General features: G+C 59.8%; 2 protein-coding genes across 2 annotated transcripts; both read right to left on the reverse strand.

The window, feature by feature from the left end:
• Positions 1–656: 656 nt before the first annotated feature.
• On the reverse strand, positions 657–2,604 carry LOC119570470 (putative protein TPRXL; the record flags this gene model as incomplete). The annotated part of the gene is given in 2 exon segments (XM_037918188.1): positions 657–863; positions 2,515–2,604. Coding segments are annotated over 2 exon segments (297 nt in total), but the record flags the coding sequence as incomplete, so codon positions are not given.
• A 2,408-nt stretch (positions 2,605–5,012) lies between these two features.
• Positions 5,013–19,426, reverse strand: LOC119570469 (mucin-2-like; the record flags this gene model as incomplete). The annotated part of the gene is given in 24 exon segments (XM_037918187.1): positions 5,013–5,124; positions 5,233–5,324; positions 5,534–5,980; positions 5,983–6,126; positions 6,158–6,219; positions 6,222–6,254; positions 6,349–6,493; positions 6,593–6,640; positions 6,880–6,942; positions 7,003–7,047; positions 8,255–8,347; positions 8,998–9,083; positions 9,364–10,264; positions 10,430–10,499; positions 10,615–11,376; positions 11,588–12,170; positions 12,374–13,898; positions 14,016–14,925; positions 15,467–15,757; positions 16,232–18,541; positions 18,632–18,756; positions 18,886–19,012; positions 19,094–19,140; positions 19,143–19,426. Coding segments are annotated over 24 exon segments (9,305 nt in total), but the record flags the coding sequence as incomplete, so codon positions are not given.
• Between the last annotated feature and the right edge of the window lie 245 nt (positions 19,427–19,671).

Below are 19,671 nucleotides of genomic sequence, written 5' to 3' on the forward strand. Positions count from 1 at the left end.
ATGAATGATGATGATGAGATGATGGTGATGATGATGAGGATGATGATTGAGGATATGATGATGATGATGATGATGTGATATGATATGAGATGATGATGATGGTGATGATGGTGAGGATGATGAAATTGATGAGATGATGATATGATGATGATGATGATGATGATGATGATGATGATGGTGATGATGATGATGATGATGATGATTCTATGATGATGAGGAGGATGATGAATGATGATGATGAATATGATGATGATGATGATGATGATGATGATGAGATTATGATATGATGATGATGGTGATTATGTGATGATGATGTGGTGATGATGATGGATGGTGAATGCTGAATGGAAATGGTGATGGTGGATGATATGATGATGATGGTATGATGATGATGATGATGATGATGATTATGGTGATGATGGATGATTGATGTTAGGTGATGATGTGTGTTGATGGTTGATGGATGATGGTGATGTGATGATGATGATGATGATGATGAGATGATGATGATTGATGATGGTGATTATGAATGATGATGATGATGAGGTATGATGATGATGATGAGATGATGTGATGATGATGAGGTGATGCGATGATGATTATGATGATGAATGATGATGATGATGATGATGATGATGATGATGATGATGGTGTGATTATGATGATGATGATGATGATGATGATGGTGATGATGATGATGATGATGATGATGATGATGATGGTGTTGATGATGATGATGATGATGATGATGATGGTGATGGTGATGATGATGATGGTGATGATGAGGATGATGATGATGATGATGGTGATGATGATGGATGATGATGATGATGATGATATGATGATGATGATGATGATGATGATGATGTGAGAAGATGATGATGATGATGATGCTGATTGATGGTGAGATGAATGGTTATGTGATGATGATGGATGATGAGATGATGAATGATGATGAGGATGATGATAGTGATGTGTGATGGATATTGATGATGATGGTGATGATGATGGATGGTGATGATGATGGAACTGGTGATGTGATGATGATGATGATGATATGATGGTAATGAATGATGATATGATGATGATGATGTGGTGATGGATGATGAGATGATGATGGTGATATGATGATGGTGATGAATGATGGAAGATGATGATGATGCTGATTATATGATGATGATGATGATGATGATGATGAGAATGGTATGATGATGATATGATGATGGTGATGAATGCGGATGGTGATGAATGATGGAAAGGGTGATGGTGTGATGATGGTGATTGGGATGATGATGGTGATGATGATGGAAATGGGTGATGGTGATGATGATGATGATGATTGATATGTGGATGATGATGGTGCTGATATGATGATGATGATGATGATGATGATGATGAATGATGATGATGATGATGATGATTGTGATGGATGATATGATGATGATGATGATGATGAATGGTGATGATGATGATGATGATGATGGTGATGATGATGAATGGTGATGATGATGAAATGGTGGATGGTGATGATATGACGATGATGATTTGTGATGATGATGATTGATGATTGAAAAAAATGGGAATTGTCGGGGATATGAATGATGATGATGATGAGGATGATGATGATGATGATAATGATGATGATGATGATGGGTGATGATGATGATGATGATGATGATGATGAAGGGTGATGATGAGGTGAGATGATGATGATGATGATGATGATGATGAATTGATGATATGATGATGATGATGATGAGGGGTGATGATGATGGGGGAAAAAAAAAAAAAAAAAAAATGTGAGATGGTTGATGGAATATGATGGTGGATGGATGATGGGAATGGTGATGGTGGATGATGATGATATGATATGATGATGATGGGATGATGATGATGATGATGATGGTGTATGATGATGATTGTGTGATGAATGGAATGGTGATGGTGTGATGATGATGATGATGATATGATGATGATGATGATGATGATGATGATGATGAGATGATGAATGATGATGATGATGATGATGATGATGGTGATGATGATGGTGAATGATGATGAATGATGGTGATGATTATGATGAATGATGTGATGATGATGGTGATGAGATGGTGGATGATGATGATGATGATGATGGAGATATGATGATGAATGATGATGATGGGGATGATGATGATGGTGATGTGATTGGAAGGTGAAATGGTGACTGATGATGATGATATTATGATCGGTGATGATGATGGTGATGATGAATGATGATGATGATGATGATGTGATGATGATGATGATGTGGATGATGAATGATATGCTGCTGAATGACATGATGAATATGTGATGATGATGAGATATGATGGTGATGGATGATGATGGTGATGATGAATGGAATGGTGATGGTGATGTGATGATGATGATGATGATGATGCTGACTGCTGATGGTGATGACTGTGATGTTTGAAGATGACTGGAAAATGGTGATGGTGATGATGATGATGAATGATGATGGTGATGTGCTGATGGTGATGATGATGGAAATGGTGATGGTGATGATGTGATTGATGATGATGGTGATGCTGATGATGGATGAGGTGATGATGATAGTGATGATGATGGTGATGATTGATGGTGATGATTGATGGTGATGATGATGATGATGATGATGTGATATGTGATTTGAGGGTGATGATGATGATGATACTAGGTGATGGAAAATGGGGATGGTGATGATGATGATGTATGATGATGGTTATGATGATGGTGATGATAATGAATGATGATGATGATGGAAATGTGGATGGTGATGATGTGAGCTATGATGATGGTGATGATGATGATATGATGGTGATGATGATGAGATGATGATGGTGAGATGCTGATGGTGATGATGATGATGAATGATGATGATGATGATGATGGATGATGATTATGATGATGATGATGATGATGGTGATGATGATGATGATGATGGAGGATGATGATGATGATGATGAGATGATTATGGTGATGATGATGGTGATGATGATGATGATGATGATGATAGGATGTGAGGAGATGATGATATGATATGCTGATGGTGATGATGATGATGATGAAGATGATTGAGATGTGATGATGATGATGATGATGGATGATGATGATGAGATGATGATGATGATGATGATGATGATGATGATGATGATGGTGATGATGGATGATGATGCCATGGTGCTGCTGAGACTGGTGCATGACTGATGAAATGTGATGGATGATGATGCTGATCTGCTGCTGTTGTGCTGATGACTAGGTGCTGATGATGATGCTGCATGCTGACTGATGATGAGGATGATGATGATGATGCTGATGCTGGGTGGATGATGATGGTGGAATGCTGCTGCGGCTGCTGCTGCTGGCTGATGATGGATGATGCGCTGCATGATGCTGCTGACTGAGGGTGTGATGATGATGATGCTATGGTGATGATGATGACGGGTGATGATGTGGAGAATGGTGATGGTGATGATGATGACTGATGCTGCTGCTGGTAGATGCTGATGGTGATGACTGCTGATGGTGATTGATGGTGATGGGCTGGTGATGGTGATGATGATGGAATGGTGATGGTGTGAGATGAGGATGCTGCTGATTGTGATGAATGATGGTGATATGCGGCTGGATGCTGCTTGATGCATGATATGCTGATATGATGACTGAGAGATGATGCTGGTGATGCTGATGATGATGCTGATGACTGCTGATGATGATGATGCTGATGATGATGAGATGGTGTGATGATGATGATGATGATGGAAATGGTGATTGTGATGATGAGATGAGGATGATGAATGGTGATGATGGATGGTGATGATGATGATGATGATGATGAAATGATGATGATGAGATGTGCATGATGCTGATGATGATGTTGGTGATGAGGATGGTGATGATGATGATGATGATGATGATGATGTGATGATGGTGATGATGATGGTGATAGCTGATGGTGATGATGATGACTGATGATGATGATGCTGATGATTATGATGCTGCGGATGATGATGATGATGATGATGGTGATGATGATGATGGTGATGATGATGGAAATGGTGAGGTGATGATGAGGATGATGCTGATGATTGTGATGCTTGATGTGATGATTGATGATGATGATGATGATGATGCAGGATGATGATGATGATGAGGATGATATGATGATGGTGATGATGATGCTGATGCTGATGATGGATGATGATGATGATGGTGATGATGGATGATGGTGATGATGATGGAAATGGTGGAGGGTGATGATGAGGATGATTGATATGATGGGATTATGATGGTGTGATGATGATGATGATGGAAAAGTGGTGATGGGGATGATGATGATGATGATGGTGGATTATGCTGATTGTGGATGATATGGAAATGGTGATGGTGATGTGATGATGATGATGATGATGGTGATGATGATGATGTGGTGATGATGATTATGATGATCTTGGTGATGATGATAGATGTGCTATGATGGAAATGGTGTGGTGATGATGATGATGATGAGATGAGGGTGATGATGAGGTGAGGAATGAGGGGATGATGATGATGATGTGCTGCATGATGCTGCTGACTGAATGATGAGGCTGATGCTGGTGATGATGATGCTGCATGCTGCTGGTGCTGATGATGATGCTGATGAATGCTGGTGATGAGGCTGATGCGCTGATGTGTGATGAATGATGATGTGCTGATGCTGGCCCTGGTGCTGGTGCTGCTGATGCTGCTGCTGCTGCTGGTGACTGCTGTGGTGAGCTGATGTGTGCTGCTGCTAGCTCTGCTGATGCTGCTAGCTGCTGCTGACTGGGCTGGCTGCTGTGCTGCTGCTGATGCTGATGCTGTTGCTGCTGATGCTGCTGCTGCTGACTGCTGCTGGTGCTGCTGCTGGTGCTGTGCTGCTTCTGCTGCTGATGTGCACTGAATGATTCATGATGATGATGAATGCTGCTGATGATGGTGATGCTGCTGATGCTGAGATGGTGCTGATGCTATGGTGATGATGCTGGCCTCGTGGCTGGGTGCTGATGCATGCTGCTATGCTGATGGTGATGATTCTGGTGCTGCAGGAGCTGCTGCTGCTGGATGCTGCTGAGGCTGCTGCTGCTGATGATGATGCTCGCTGCTGATGCTGCCTTCTGCTGCTGCTGCCTGCTGCTGCTGCTGCTTCTGCTGCTGCTGCTGCGGCTGTGCTGCTGATCTGCTGCCTGCCTGCTGTCTGCGCTGCTGCTGCTGCTCCTGCTGCTGCTGGTGCTGCTGCTTGGTGCTGCTGCTGCTGGTGCTGCTGCTGGCCGGGTGCTGGTGCTGCTGCTGCTTCGTGTGGCCTGCTGGTGCTGCTGCTGGTGCTGCTGCTGCTGCTGTGCTGCTGCTGCTGGCTGCATGCTGCTCTGCTGCTTCTGCATGCTTCTGCTTGCTGCATGCTGCTGGTGCTGCTGGCTGCTGCTGCTGCTGTTCTGCTGCTGCTGGTGCCTGCTGCTGGCCCTGGTGGCTGGTGCTGCTGCTGCTCCTCTGCTGGTGCTGCTGCTGCTGGTGCTGATTCTGCTGCTTGTGCTGCTGCTGCTGCTCTGCTGCTCTGCTTGCTGTGCTGCTGCTGCTGCTGCCTGTGCTGGGCTGGCCCTGTGCGTGCTGCTCTGCTGCTGTGCTGCTGGTGCTGCTCTGGTGCGGTGCTGCTGCTGCTACTGCTACTGCGGCTGCTGCTGCTGCGGCTGCTTGCTGATGCTGCTGGTGCTGCCTGCTGCTGGTGACTGCTGCTGGTAGCGCTGCTGCTGCCTCGCTGCGCTGCTCGATGCTTCTGCTGACTGCTGCTGCTGCGGTGCTGCCTGCTGGTGCTGCTGATGCTGCCTGCATGCTGCTGCTGCTGCTGCTGCTGCTGGTGCTGCTGCTGCTGGTGCTGCTGCTGCTGCTCTGCTGGTGCTGAGCTCGCTGCTGCTTGCTGGTGCTGCTGCTGGTGCTGCTGCTGCTTCTGCTGCTTCTCTGCTGCTGCTGCTGCTGCTGCTTCTGCTGCTGCTGCTGGTGCTGCTGCTGCTGCTGCTGCTGCTGCTGTCTGCTATGGCTGCTGGGCTGCTGCTGGTGCTGTGCTGCTGCTGCTGCCTTCTGCTGCTGCTGCTGCTGATGCTGCTGGCCCTGGTGCTGGTGCTGCTGGCTGCTGCTGCGGCTCTGGTGGCCTGCTGCTGGGTGCTGCTGCCTGCTGCTGCTGCTCTGCTGCTGCGGCTGCTGCTGCTGCTGGTGCTGCTCTGGTTCTGCTGCTGGTGCTGCTGTGCTGCTGTGCTGCTGCTAGCTGCTGCTGCCGCTGCCTGCTGCTGCTGCTGCTGCTGCTCGCTGACTAGCTGCTCTGCTGCTGCTGCTGCTGCTGCTGCTGGTGCTGCTGCTGCTGCTGCTGCTGCTGCTGCTGCTGGTGCTGCTGCTGCTGCTGCGCCTGGTGCTGCCTGCTGGACCTGGTGCTGGTGCCTGTATGCTGCTGCTGCTGCTGCTGCTGTGCTGCTGATGCTGTGCGCTGCCCCCCCTGGCCCTGGTGCTGGGTCCTGCTGCTAGCTGCTATGCTGCTGCTGCCTGGGAGAAAACCTCATGCTGCTAGCTGCTGCTGCTGCTGCTGCTGCTGCTGCTGCTGCTGCTGGTTCTGCTAGCTGGTGCTGCTGCTGGTGCTGTGCTGCTGCTGCTGCTAGCCTGCTGCTGCTGTGCTGCTGCTGGTGCTGCTGACCTGCTGCTGCTGCTGCTGGCCCTAGGTGACTGGTGACTTGCTGCTGTGCTGCGCTGCTGGTGCTGCTGCTGGTGACTGCTGCTGCTGCTGTGCTGCTGGTGGTGCTGCGCGGGCTGCTGCTGCTGGTGCTGATGCTGCTGGTGCTGATCTGCTGCTGCTGCTGGGTGCTGCTGCTGCTGCATGCGCTGGTGCTGCTGCTGCTGGTGCTGCTGCTGGGTATGCTGCTGCTGGTGCCTGCTGCTGCTGCCTGCTGCTGGTGATGCTGCTAGTGGTGCGCTGCTGGCCCTGTGCTGGTGCTGCTGCTGCTGCTGCTGGTGTTGCTGGTGCTGCTGCTGGTGCTATCTGCTGCTGCTGCATGCTGCTGTGCTGCTGCTGGGGGGGGGGGGGCTGGCTGTTTGGGGTGGGGGGGGTTTGGGGGGTTTGGGTGGGGGCTGGTTTGGGGGGCTGCTTTTGGTGGTGGTGGGTGTTTTGGGGGGGGGTGGGGGGGGTGGGGGTGGGGGGTTTGGGGGTGGCCCGGGGGGGGGGGGGGGGGGGGCGGCGTGTGTTGGGGGTGTGGGGGTGGGGGGGTGGTCTGGGGGTGGGGGGGTGGGGGGCTGTGGGTGGGGGGGGTGGTTGGTGTGGGGTGGGTTGGTGCTGGGGTTGGGGTTTCCCGGGGGTTTGGGGGGGGGTCCTTTTTTCTTGGGGTTGGGGTGTTTGGGGGGTGTTGCTGTGGGGTGGGGTGCTGGGGGGGGGGTGCTGGGGGCTGCGCTGGGGGCTGCTTTGGGGGGTTTTGGGGGGGTTGGGGCTGGTTTGGGGGGTGGGGCCCGGCTGCTGGTTTTGTTTTTGGGGGGGGTTTTGGGGGGGTTTCTGGCTGGGTGGGTGTGCGGGGGGTTGGGGGGTTTGGTGGGGGCTGTTTGGGGGGTGGCTGGGGGAAAAAAAAAAAGGGGGGGGGGGTTGTGTGGTTGTTTGGGGGGGGTGGGGGTTTGGGGGGTGTTGGGGTGGGGGTCCCGCTGGGGGGGGGGTTTGGGTGGGGCTGGGCTGGGTGTTTTGGGGGCTGGGTTTCTGTTGGGGGGGGTGGGGGGGGGCTGGCTGGGCGGGGGGGGCCGGTTTGGGTTTTGGGTCTTTGGGGGGGGTTTCTGCGGTTGGGCTGGTGGGTCGTGGTGTGGGGGGGGGGGGGGGTTTTTGGGGTTTTTGTTGGTTTTTGGGTGGGGCTGGGGGTGGGGGTGGTTTTGGGGGGGTGGGGGGTTTTTGGGCTGGGGGGGGGGCCCGGTGGGGGGGGTGCGGGTTTTTTTGGGGCGGGGGGGGTGGTTTGGTTTTGTTTTGGGGTGGGGGGGGTGGCTGGTTGGGGGCTGCTTGGGTGGGGTTCTGGGGTTTTTTTGGGGGGGTTTTGGGGGGGGGTTTTCTGGGGGGGGTTTTGGGGTTTTGCTGTGGGTGGGGGTTTTTGGGGGGTGTGTTTGGTTTTTTTTTGGGGGGGGCTGGGTTTGGGGTGCTGGGGGGCTGGGGGTTGGGTGTTGGGTTTGGGGGGGTGGGGGTGGGCTGCTGGGGGTGTTTGGGGGCTGGGGCGGGGGGGGGGTGGGGTGGGGCTGGTTTTGGGGGGGGGGTGGTTGGGGCTGGGGGGTTTGGGGTGCTGGTTTCTGGGGGGCCCGGTTTCTGGGTGGGGTTTTTTTTTCTGGGGGGGAGGGGGGGCTGGTGGCTGTTTGGGGCTGGCCCCTTTGGGGGGGTTTGGGGCTGTCTTTTTCTGGGGGCTGGGGTGGGTGGGGGGTTTTTGGGGGTTGGGGGGTGTGGCTGTTTTGGGGTTGGTTTGGGGGGGTGTTGGCTGGGGGCTTTGGTGGGGCTTGGGGGGTTGGGTTGGGGTCCTGTGGGGCTGGCGGGGGGTGTTTGCTGGGGGTTGGGGTTTTCTTTTTTGGGGGTCTTGGGGGTTCTGGGGGGGTGGGGGGTTTTGGGCTGGGGTTGCTGCTGTGTGTGGGGGGCTTTCTGGTGCTGGGGGGTGGCTGTTTGGGGTGGGGTTGGGGCTGGGGGGGGGTGGGGTTTTGTTCGGTTGGGGCTGGGTGTGGGGTGGGTGGTGGGGGGGGTTTTTTGTGGGGGGTGTGGGCGGGGGTGGGGTCTGGGGGTGGGTGGGTGGTTTGTGGGTGCTTCTGTTTTTGGTTTGTTTTCCCGGCTGGGGGCTGTTTGGGGGGCTGCTGGGGGGGCTGGTGTGTGTTTGGGCTGTGTTGGGGGGTGCCCCCGGGGTGTGTGGGGGGCCGGGGGGGTGGTGGGTGCTGCTTCTGTGTTGGGGTTGTGGTTCGGGGGGGCGGGGGCTTTGCTGGGGGGGGTGGGGGGTTTGGGGGGCTGGGGTGGGGGGGTCTGGGGGGGTTGGGGGCTGGGGGGGGGGCGGTGTTGGGGGTTTCTGGGGGTGGGTGGTGGGGGGGGCTGGGTTTCTGGGGGGGGGGGGGTGGTGGTGTGTGGTTTGGGGGGGGGGGGGGGGGGGGGGCTTTGGTCTTGTCTGCTGGGCTGGTTTTTTTGGGGGGGTTTTGGGGGTTTTTTGCTGGGTTTTTGGGGGTTTTTTTGGGGGGGGGGGGGGGTTTTTTGGGGGGTTTTTGGGGGGGGGCTTGTTTCTTTGGGGTGGGGGTTGGGTGGGGTTTTCTTTTTTTGGGTGGGGGCTTTTGTGGTGGGGTGGTGTGGCCGGCCTGCTGGGGTTTCTGTGGTGGGTGTGTGGCTGGTGGGTGTGCTGTGTGCTGGCTGGTGCTGGCTGGGTGTGTGCTGGCTTGTGTTTTGGTGCTGCTGTGGGCTGTGTGTGGTGTGGTGGTGCTGGCTGGGGGGGGCTGTGCTGGGGGTGCTGGTGGCTGGCTGGTGTGCTGTGTTTGGCTGTGGTGCTGTTGCTGGGTGCTGTGGTGGGGGGCTGCTGTGGTGGGCTGGGTTTCTGGTGGTGTGGTGTGCTGCTGCCCCGGGGCTGGGGCTGTGGGCTGTGTTGGGTGGTCGGGCTTTGGGGGCTGTGGTGGCTGTGTGGTTGTGGGTGCTGTGTGTTGGCCTGCTGTGGCCTGGGGCTGGTGTCCTCTGGTTGTGCTTGTCTGGCGGTGTGGGCTGGGTGGTGTCTGGGTGGGCTGGGGGTTTTGTGTGCTGTGGGTGGCTGGGGTGGTGCTTGGGTGCTGTGCTGGTGTGGTGGGCTGTGCTGCTGGCTGGGCTGTTGTGGTGTGTGGGGCTGCTGGTGGTCCTTGCTGGGTGGTGGCTGTGTGTGGTGCTTGGTCTGGTCTGGTGTTTTGTGTGGGGCTGGTGTGGGCTTGTGTGGTGCTGGGTGGTGTGTGGGGGCTGTGCTGGCTGTGGGCTGGGGCTGCCTTGCGGTGCTGGGGGCTGTGGGTTTTGTGGTTGTGCTGGTGGCTGCTGGTGTGTGTGTCTGGGCTGGTGCTGGTCTGTGGCTGTGTGGTGGTGCTGTTGTGTGGGTGTGTGGTGTGCTGCTGGGTGCTGGTGGCCTCTGGGTGGGGGTGCTGTGTGCTGGGGGGTGCTGTGCGTGCTGGCTGTGGGGGCTGCTGGCCCGTGGGCCCGTGGGCTGGTGATGGCTGTGGTGCTGGTGGCTGGGGTGGTTGTTGTGGTCTGCTGGTGGTGGGTTGGGTGCTGTGCTGGGTGCTGGTGCTGTGCGGTGCTTGTGTGGGGGTGTGTGGGGCTGCTGGCTGTGGGGTGGGGCTGGCTGGTTGCTGCTGCTGGGGCTGGGTGGGGGTTGGTGCTGTGGCCCTGGGGTGGTGTTGGGGTGCTGTGTGCGGTGGCTGGTGGTTCTGGCTGGTGCTGTGGCTGCTTGTGGGGCTGCTGTGGCTGCTGGGCTTTGCCCGTGCTGGTTTTGGTGTGTGGTCCTGTGGTGTTGGGCTGGCTGTCTGCTGGGGTTTCTGGTGGGGCTGTGTGCGTGCTGCTGTGCTGGGCGCTTTGGGGTGTGTGTGTGGGTGTGGTGCTTGGTGGCTGTGTGGCTGCTTGTGGGGTGCTGGTGTTTGGGCTGGTGCTGGTGGGTCTGTGGTGGTGGGTGCTGTGGGCCTTGGGGGTGTTTCTGTGGTCTGCTGGGGGGTGGTGTGGGTGCTGGGGCTGGTGCTGGGCTGTCTGCTGCTGTGCTGCTGGGCTGGGTGCTCTGGCCTGGTCTGGTCTGTGCTGGTGGCTGCTGGTGCTGCTCTGGGTGTGCTGCTTGGTTCCCGGCTGTGGTCTGTGTGGGGCTGGCTGGGTTGGTGCGTGTGCTGGGGGGTGGGCTGTGTGCTGGTTGGGGCGTGCTGGGGCTGCTTGGGTGTGCGGTCTGGGGGTGGGTGGGCTGCTGGTCTGGGGTCTGGGCTGCTGTGTGCTGTGTGGCTCTGTGCTGCTGCTGGTGCGGGGTGACTGCTGGTGTGGTGGGCTGGCTGGGGGCTGTGCTGGCCCGGTGGTGGTGGTGCTGGTGGCTGGTTTTGGGGTGGTGTGGCTGCTGGGGGTGTGGCTGTGCTTGGCTGGTGCTGCGTGTGCTGGCTGGTCTGCTGTTTTGTGTCTGGGTGGCTGTGGTGCTGGGCGGTGCTGGGCTGGCCTTTTGCTGCTGTGGTGTGTCTGGTGCTGTGGGCTGCTGTGTGTGGTGGGCTGTGGCTGTGGACTGTGTGGTGCTTGGTGCTGCTGGTGCTGGCTGCCCGGGCTGGGTGTGCGCTGGGGCCTTGCTGGGCGCGGGCGCTGGTGGGGCTGCTGGGGCTGGGTGTGCTTGGTGTGTGCTGGTGTGTGGGTGGGGTGCTCTGGTGCTGGCTGCTTTTGGGTGGGGTGGGTTGGGCTGGCTGTGTGTGGTGTTTGGGGGGTAGCGGCTGTGTGGTGGCTGCTGTGCTGTGCTGGCTGGTGGGCTGTGGGTGGTGCTGTGTGTTTGTGCTTCTGTGGCTGTGGCTGTGGGGTGGTGGTGGGTGTGGTGGTGCTGGTTGGTGTGTGGTGGGCTGGTGTGTGGGGTGCTGCTGCTGGTGTGGGGTTGCTGCTGCTGGGGTGGGTGTTTGGGTTTTTCTGTTTGCTGTGTGGCTGGTGGTGTGTGTGTGGTGGCTGGGGTGCTGTGGATCTGCTGTGCTGCTGTGTGGTGTGGTGTGTGGTCTGCTGGTCTGTGTGCTGGTGTGGTGTGTGGTGCTGGTGGTGGTGGCTGTGGTGCTGGTGGGCTGGTTGTGTGCGGTGGGGTGCGTGCTGGCTGGGCTGGTGCTGGGTGTTCTGTGGGCCTGTGCTTGGGCTGTGCTGTGCTGGCTGTGTGCTGTGTCGGCTGCTTGGTGGTTTTCCCGTGCTGGGCTGGTCTGCTGTGCTGGCTGTCTGGTGGCTGTGTGTCTGTGGGTTCTGCTGGGTTTGGGGGGGGCTGCTGTGCGTGCTGCTGTGGTGTGTGTGCTGTGTCTGCTGGGCTGGTGCTGTGTTGCTGCTGTGGTGGTCTGGGGTGGTGTGTGGCTGGTCTGGGGGCTGGTGGTGCTGCTGTGGTGGTCCTGGTGTGTTGTTTTGGGTGCTGGTGCGGTTTTGCTTGCCCGCTGCTGGTGTGGGTCTGGCTGTGCTGCTGGGGGGTTCTGGGTGGGTGTGGCTTGGGGGTGGGTGGGGTGCTGTGTGTGTGGCTGTGGTGGGCTGGTGTCTGCTGGCTGGGTGGTGTGTGGTGTTGGGGCTGGGTGCTGCTTTTGCTGGGTGTCTGGCTGTGTGGTGGTGTGTTTTGGGGTGGTGTGGTGCTGTTGTGTGTGTGCTGGTGTGCTGGGGGTCCTGTGCTGTGGGCTGTGGTCTGGGCTGGGTGGGTCTGTGGTGTCGGGTGCTTTTGTGGGGTGGTGGTGGTGTCTGTGGGCCCGGTGGGCTGGTGGGCTGCGTGGCTGGTGTGGGCTGTGTGGCTGGTGGTGCTGCTGCTGGCTGTTTGGGGTCGCTTGTGTGTTTTGGCTCTGTGTGGGTGTGGTGGCTGGTGGCCTTTGGGTGGGGGTGTGTCGTGCTGCTGGGCGGGTGTGCTGGTGTGTGCTGCTGTGCTGGTGGGTCTGGTGTTCCCGCTGTGTGGCTGGTGGTTGGGTGTGCTGCTGTGGTGCTCTGGTGTGGGGTGCTGCTGGCTGTGTGGTTGGGGCTGCTGCTGCTGTGTGTGTGGTGTGCTGGGTGTGGGTGCTGGGGGTGCTGTTGTGGGGCTGGCTGGTGTGCTGCCCGGGGGGTGGGGCTGTGTCTGGTGCTGGGTGTGTGGGGGCTGCTGCTGCTGGTGGGTGGTGCTTTGGGCTGTGCTGGGTGTGGTGGTGGCTTTGGTGCTCTGTGTGGCTGGTGCTGGTCGGTGGTGCTGCTGGGGTGCTGGGCTGTCTGGCTGGGTGCTGGGGGTCTGGCTGTGGTGTGGGGCTGTTTTTGTTCTTGGTGTGTGGGGTTGTGTGTGTGGCTGGTGCTGGCTGGCTGTGTGTGCTGTTGTGCTGCTGCTGGTGGCTGGTGGTGTGTGGGTGTGCTGTGGGGTGGTGCTGGGCTGTCTGCTGGGGTTGGGGTGGGGGCTGCTGGTGCTGCTGGCTGGTGCTGCCTGGCTGTGTGGGCTGGCTGGGCGTGGTCGGTGTGGCTGTGTCTGTGCTGCTGGGGGGTGCTGCTGGGGCTGTGCTGTGGCCTGGGTGGTGTGCTGTGGCTGTGTGCTGGTGCTGGTGGTGTGGGGGGTCTGTGCTGTTGTGCTGGGCTTGTGTGCTGTGTGCTGCTGTGGTGTGTTGCTGTGCTGCTGGGTTTCTGGGCTTTTGGGGTGGTGGGTGTGCTGGGCTGCTGGGTGCTGTGCTGGTGGGTTGGTGCTGCTGCTGTTTGTGCTGTGCTGGGGCTGCTGTGTGGCTGGTGCTGTGTGGCCCGCTGGGTGTGCTGTGTGCTGGTGCTGGGGGTGCTGGGTGTGGGGTGTTGGTGGCTGCTGGGGTGCGGGGGCTGTGCTCTGCCGCGGCCTACTGTGGTCTGTTGGGGGGGGTGCGTGCTGTGGTGTGGGGTGCTGTGGTTGGTGGGCTGCTGGTGCGGGGCTGCTGTGGCTGGTGTGGGGTGGTGTGGTGTGGCTGGGTGCGCTGGGCTGGTGCTGTTGCTGCTGGCTGTCTGCTGGTGGGCTTTTGGGGGTGTGTGTGGCTGCTGTCTGCTGGGTGGCTGCTTTGTGCTGGTGTGGTGGGCTGGTGGGGGCGGGGTGCTGGGTGTGTTGTGGTGGCGGTGCTGGTGCTGCTGGCGTGGGTGTCTGCTGGTGCTGGCTGTGGTGCTGTGCTGCTGTGGGCTGGTGGCTGGCTGGTGCTTGCTGCTGTGCTGGGTCTGGTGTGGCTGCTTGGTGGTGCTGTGCTGTGTGTTGGTTGGGGGCTGGTTTTGTGTGGCTGTGTGGTGGTTGGGGGGGGTTGGGTTTTGTGGGCTGGGCTGTTGTTGTGGTGTGTGTGGTTCTGTGCTGCTGCTGTGCTGGTTTGGGTGCTGTGTGGGTGGCGGTGCTGTGGGGCTTGGTGGTGGGGCTTGCTGTCTGGTGCTGGTCTGTTCTGGGTGGCTGGTGTGCTGTGCTGTGCTGGCTGTCTGTTTTGCTGGTGGTGGCTGGGGTGGTTGGGTGTGTGATGGGTGGGCTGGCTGGTGGCTGGTCTGTGTGGCTTGCTGGGGTTGCTTGTGGGGTGTGCTGTCTGCTGCTGTGTGGGCTGCTGGGGGTGTCCCGCTGCTGGGGCTGGCTGCTGGTGCCCCTGGTGCTGTCTGCTGTGCTGGTGTTGCTTCTGTGGCTTGTTGCTGGGGGTGTGCTGGTGGTGGTGCTGTGCTGGCTGTGGGGTCTGTTGCTGTGGGGTTTCTTGCTCTGTGCTGGGCTGGTGTGGGTGGTGCTGTGGTGGGGCGGTGTGGTTCTGCTGGTGCTGTGTGGCGTGCTGTGGTGCTGGTGTTTGTGCTGCTGGTGCTGCTGTGTCGTGGGGGGTTTTTTGCTGCTGCTGGGTTGCTGGGGTCTGTGTGCTGGGGCTGTGGGCTGGTTGGTGGGCTGGGGTGCTGCTGTGCTGCTGGGTTGCTGGCTTGCTGTGCTGGCTGGTCTCTGCTGTTCTGGGGCTGCTGGGGCTGGGGCTGCTGGTGTGCGCTGGGGGCTGGGGCTGGTGCTGGCTGTGTGGTGCTGCTGTGTGGGGTGCTGGTGGTTTGTGGGCTGTGTGGTGTGCTGCTGTGGTTTTGCTGGTGGGGTTTCTTTTTGGGGCTGGGGGTGCTGGCTTGTGTGGCTGGTGGCTGGTGGGCTGTGGTGGGGCTGGGCTGTCGAGGGGGCCCGTGGGGTGCTCTGGGTGTGCTGGTGGGCTGGTGGGGCTGTGCTGGCTGGTCTGTGGTGGTGCTGCTGCTGCTTCTTGGCTTGGTGTGTGGTTCTGGGGGTGTGTGGGGTTTGGGTGGTGGCTGTGGTCTGTGGTGTGTTTGTGGGCTGGGGCCCCGGGGTTGGGTTTCTGGGGGGGTGGGGCCCCGGGGGGGGGGTTTGGTGGGCTTTGGGTTGGGTTTTTGGGGGGTTTTTGGGGTTTGGGGGGCTTTTGTGGGTTGGCTTGTGGGGGTGGGCGGGGGCGGTTTTTGGGGGGGGGGGGGGGGTTTCTGTGTGGGTGGGTGTTTGGGCTGGGTTTTGGGGGGGCTGCTGCTGTGTTGCCTTTTTGGTGTGGTGGGGCCTGGGTCTGGCTGGTGCCTTTCTGGGGGGGGGGTGCTGGGTGGGTTTGGGGGGTTGGGCGGGGTTTGGGGGCTGGGGGTGGGGGTCTGGGGGGGGGTGGGCCCCCTTTTTTTGGTGGGTTTGGGGTTTTTTGGGGGGGGTTGGGGGGGGGCCCCGGGGGTGGGCCTTTGGGTTTGGGGGGGGGCCCCCGGGGGTGGGGCTGTCTGGGGCTGTTTTCGGGGGGTGGGGGTGGGTGGGGTGGCTGCTGTGTGCTGGGCTGGTGGTTCTGGGTTTGGCCCCGGTGTGGGTTTTTTTTCTGGGGTGCTGTGGTGCGGCTTGGCTGTGGGCTGGGGTTTGCTGGTGTGCTTGGGGGCTGTGTGTGGCCCGGGTTGGGGGCTTTTTGCTTGGTGGGGCCTGCTGGGGTGCTGTGGCTGTGCTGGGGCTGGGGTGCTGGGTTTTTGGGGGGGGGCTGGGTTTGCTGGGTTTGGGCTGGCTGTGGTTTGGGGGGGTCTGTGGTGGTTGCTGTCTGTGGGGTGGGGGGTGCTGCTTTGTGGTGGTGCTGGGGGCTGCTGGGGGGTTTTTGGTGGGTTTTGGGGGGGTTTTGGGGGTTTTTGTGTGTGCTGGGCTGTGCGCTGCGGGTTTTGTTGGTGTTTGGGGGGGGGTGGTGGTGCGTGTGGTGGTGGGGGTGTGGCTGGGTGGGCTGTGGGTGTTGTCTGGCCTTGTGGGGGGCTGTGTGGGGTTTCTGTGGGGGGGGTTTCTGGTGTGTCCCGGTGCTGGGTTTGGGTGCTGGGGGCTGGCTGGGGGGGGGGGCTCTGGGCTTGGGGGGGTGGTGGTGGTGGGGGGCCGTTGGGGGTGTGGGGCTGCTGGGGTGCGGGGTTGCTGCTGTTTTCTGGCTGGTTTTTTGGCTGCTGTGGGGGGTTTTTGGGTGGGGGCTGGTTGGGGGGGGGGTGGGGGGGGTGGTTCTGGGGGGGGGGCTGTGGGGTGGTGGGGCTTGGTGGGTGCTGGTTGCGGTGTGGGTTTTGGGGGGTGCTGGGCTGCTGGGCTGGGCTGCTGCTGCTGGTGGGGGTGCTGCTGCTGGTGGTGGTTCTGGGGTGCTGGTGGGGCTGGGCTGTGCTTGCTGGTGGTGCTTGGGTGTGTGTGTTTCTCTGGGCTGGGGTCTGTGTGCTGGGCTGGTTGCCTTTTGGGGGGGTGGTGGTGGCTGGTGGTCTGTGGGGCTTGGTGCTGGTGGGTGTGTTTGTGTGGTTGGGGGTGGTGCTGGTGGCTGGTGTTGTGCTGTGGCTGGGGTGTGCTGCTGCTGCTGGTGGTGTGGGCGGGCTGGGGTGTGGTGCTGGTCTGTGGCTGGGGGCGGGTCTGGGCTGGGGTGCTGTGGGCTGCGTGGGTGGGTGCTGGTGGTTGTGCTGGGTGTGGCTGCTTTGGGGTGGGCTGCTTGTGTGGTTGTGTGCTGGTGGTGCTGTTTGGCTGGGGTGGGTTGTGCTGCTGCTGCTGGTGGTGTGTTTGGCTGGTTTCTGGGCGCTGTGGGTGCTGGGGTGGCTGCTTGGGGCTGCTTGGGGGCTGCTGTGGTGTTTCTGGTGTGGGTTGGGGGTGTGCTGTGGTGCTGGCTGTGGCTGGGGGTGTCTGGTGGGGTGTGGTTTGGGTCTGGGGGCCCGCTGCTGTGGGGGGGTGCCCGGGTGTGGGGGGTGTGTGGGGTGGTTGCTTGCTGGCGGTGGTGTGGGGTGCCTGGTTGGGGGTGGTGGCTGTGTTGGTGTGGTCTTGTGTGTGCCTCTGGGGGCTGGTGGTGTGCTGGTGTGTTGCTGGTGGTGTCTGGTCTGTCGCTGGGGGGCTTGGGGAACTGTGTCTGGGCCCGTGGTGGGGGTGTGTGTTTGGGGGGTGCTGGGTGGTGGGGGTGGGCTGGCTGGTGGGCTGTGGGGCTGTGGTGTGGGGGGGCCTTTTGCTGCTTGGGCTGGTGGTGGTGGTGCTGGGCTGGTCTGGGTGTTCTGGGGGCTGGGGCTGGTGCTGGGCTGCTGGTGGTGTGGCTGTGGTGCTGGTGTGGTGCTGCTGCTGGTGTGTGGTGGGGTGGTGCTGGTGCTGGCGGGGGGTGGGGCTGTGGTGGTGCTGTGGGGTTGTGGGTTCTGTGGTGGGTTTTTGTCTGTGGTGGTCTGGTGCTGGGTGGCTGGCTGCTGGTGTTGGCTTTGGTCTGGTGGGGGCTGTGGGGGCTGGGTGTGCTTGTTTTGCTTGTGCTGCTGGTGGGGGGTGCTCTTTTGGTTGTGCTGGTGTGGCGGGGGTGCTGTGTGGCTGTGGGGCTGCTGGTGCGTTGTGCTGGTGGGTCTGGTGCTGCCTGGGGTGTGGGGGGCTGTCTTTGCTGTGCTTTTCTGGGTGGGTGGTGGCTGTCTTGGGGTGGTGTCTCTGGGTGCTGTGCTGGGTGCTGCTGCTGGGGTGGCTGTGGCTGCTGTGGGCTTTTGGCTGGCTGGTGGGGTGCTGTTGTCTGGTGTCTGTGGTGCTGTGGGTTTCTGCTGTGTGGGTGTGCTTGTGCTGGGTGTGCTGCTGCTGGGGCTGTGTGGCTGTGGTTGGGGCTGGTGGTGCTGGCTGGTGGGGGTGTGTGCGGTGCTGGGTTGGGCCTTTCTGGGGCTGCTGGGGTTTGGTCTGGGCTTGCTGCTGGGGTGCTGGGGCTGTGGTGCTGGGGTCTGGTGCTGCTGCTGTTTGGTGTGCGGCTTGTTGTGTGGGTGGCTGGTGGTGTGGGGCCTGGGGGGTTGGGTTGGTGGGGGGGGCTGGTGGGTGGTGTTTGCTGTTTGGGTGGTGCCTGGGCGGTGCTGGCTGGGGCGTTGCTGTTGCCTGGCTGGTGCTGGGGTGTGCTGTGCTGGGGTGGCTGGTGGCTGTGGTTGGGTTGTGGGTGGGTTGGTGGTTGCTGGCTGTTGGCTGCTGTCTGTGGTGGTGTGGTGTTGTGCTGTCTGGTGCTGGTGGGCTGGGTGCTGGTCTGGTGCTGTGGTGGTTTGGGGGGCGTGGGCTGGTGGGTGGGTTGGCTGTGGCTGTGGGGTGGGGGTGGCGGGGGGGGGGTGGGTCTGGGTGTTGCTGGGTGGTGCTGGGTTGTGTGTGTTGCTCTTCTGTGCTGTTGGGGGGGTTGGGTGGGTGGGGTGGTGCTGGTGGGGCTGGTGGGTGGCTGGTGGTTTGTGGCTGGGGTGGTGGCTGGTGGGCTGTGTGGTGGGTGGGGTTGGGGCTTCGGTGGTTGCTCGGTGTTGTGTGCTGTGGGGGCTGTGCTGGGCTGCTGGGGGGTGTGGGGCTGTGTGGGTGTCTGTTGCTGTGGGGGGGGTGGTGTGGTGCGGCGCTGGGTTTTGGTGGTGCTGGGCTGTTTTGTGGTTGGGGTTGGTGCTGTGCTGTTGCTGTTGGGGGGTGTGTGGTTCTGTGTTGGGGGGGGGTCGTGTGTTGTGTTGGGGTGGGTGCTGTGTTTTGGTGGTGGTTTGGGTGGGTGCTTGCTGTGGCTGCGGGTGCTGGGTGGGGTTGTGGTGGGGCTGGGGTTTGTGGTGTGGGGTGGTGGTGTGGGTTGGGTGGGGCTGTGTGGGCTGGTTGCTGGCTGGTGGTGGGTTTTGTGGTTGGGCTTGGGGGGTGGTTTGGGGGGTTGTGGCTGTTGGCTGGGGTGCTGTGTGGGGTGGTGGCTGGTGGGTGGGCTGGCGGTGCTGGTGTGGGCTGCTGGTGGTGGTGCTGCTGTTTGGGTGTCTGTCTGTGCTGTGTGCTGGGCTGGGTGCTGGTTGCTGTTTGGTGGTTGCTGGGTGGGTGCTGGTGTGGGGTGCTGCTGGTTGGGTGGGGCTGGTGTGGTTTCTGGGTGGGGCGGGGGTGCTTGCTGGGGTCTGCTGCTGTGTGGGGTTTTGCTGGGGGCTGCTGTGTGCTGGTGTGGGCTGGGTGGTGGTGGGTGGGTCTTTGGGGGTGGGTGGTGCTTGCTGTGGGGTGGGGGGGGCTGTGGTGGCTGTGTGTGGCTGCTTGGGTGCTGGTGCCTGTGCTGGGGGCGGGGGGCTGGGGGCTGGGTTTTGGGGGTGCTGGGTGCCTTGGGTGGCTGCTGTGGGGTGCTGGGTCTGGTCTGGGGTTTTGTGGGTGGCTGGGGGGCTGCCTGGGTTTTTGGTGCTGTGGGGCGGTGTTTGCTGCTGGGGGGTTTGGTGGTGGGTTGGCCTGGGGGCCGCGGGGTCTGGGGGGGGGGGGGCTGGGGCCCTTGGGGGGGGTGGCCCCCTGGTGTGGGGGGCCTGGGCTTGCTTGCTGCTGTCTGGTGGTCTGGGCTGGGGGGGTTGGGGGTTGGGGGGGTGGCTGGGGTTTTTTTGCTGCGGGGTGTGTGGGTTTTTGGGCGGGGTGGGTGGTCTTGGGGGGCCTTGCTGCTGGTGGTGGGGTGCTGTGGGGGCTGGGCCCCGGGCGGGGTTTCGGGGTGGGGCTGGTTGGGGGGGTGGGGCTGGGCTGGTGGGGTGTGGGGGCCCCCTTTTTTGGGTGTCTGGGGGGCTGGGTGCTGTGGGTTTTGGGGGGGGTGGGG

Source organism: Penaeus monodon, unplaced genomic scaffold (genome assembly GCF_015228065.2).
Source record: "Penaeus monodon isolate SGIC_2016 unplaced genomic scaffold, NSTDA_Pmon_1 PmonScaffold_2822, whole genome shotgun sequence".
NCBI lineage: Eukaryota > Metazoa > Arthropoda > Malacostraca > Decapoda > Penaeidae > Penaeus > Penaeus monodon.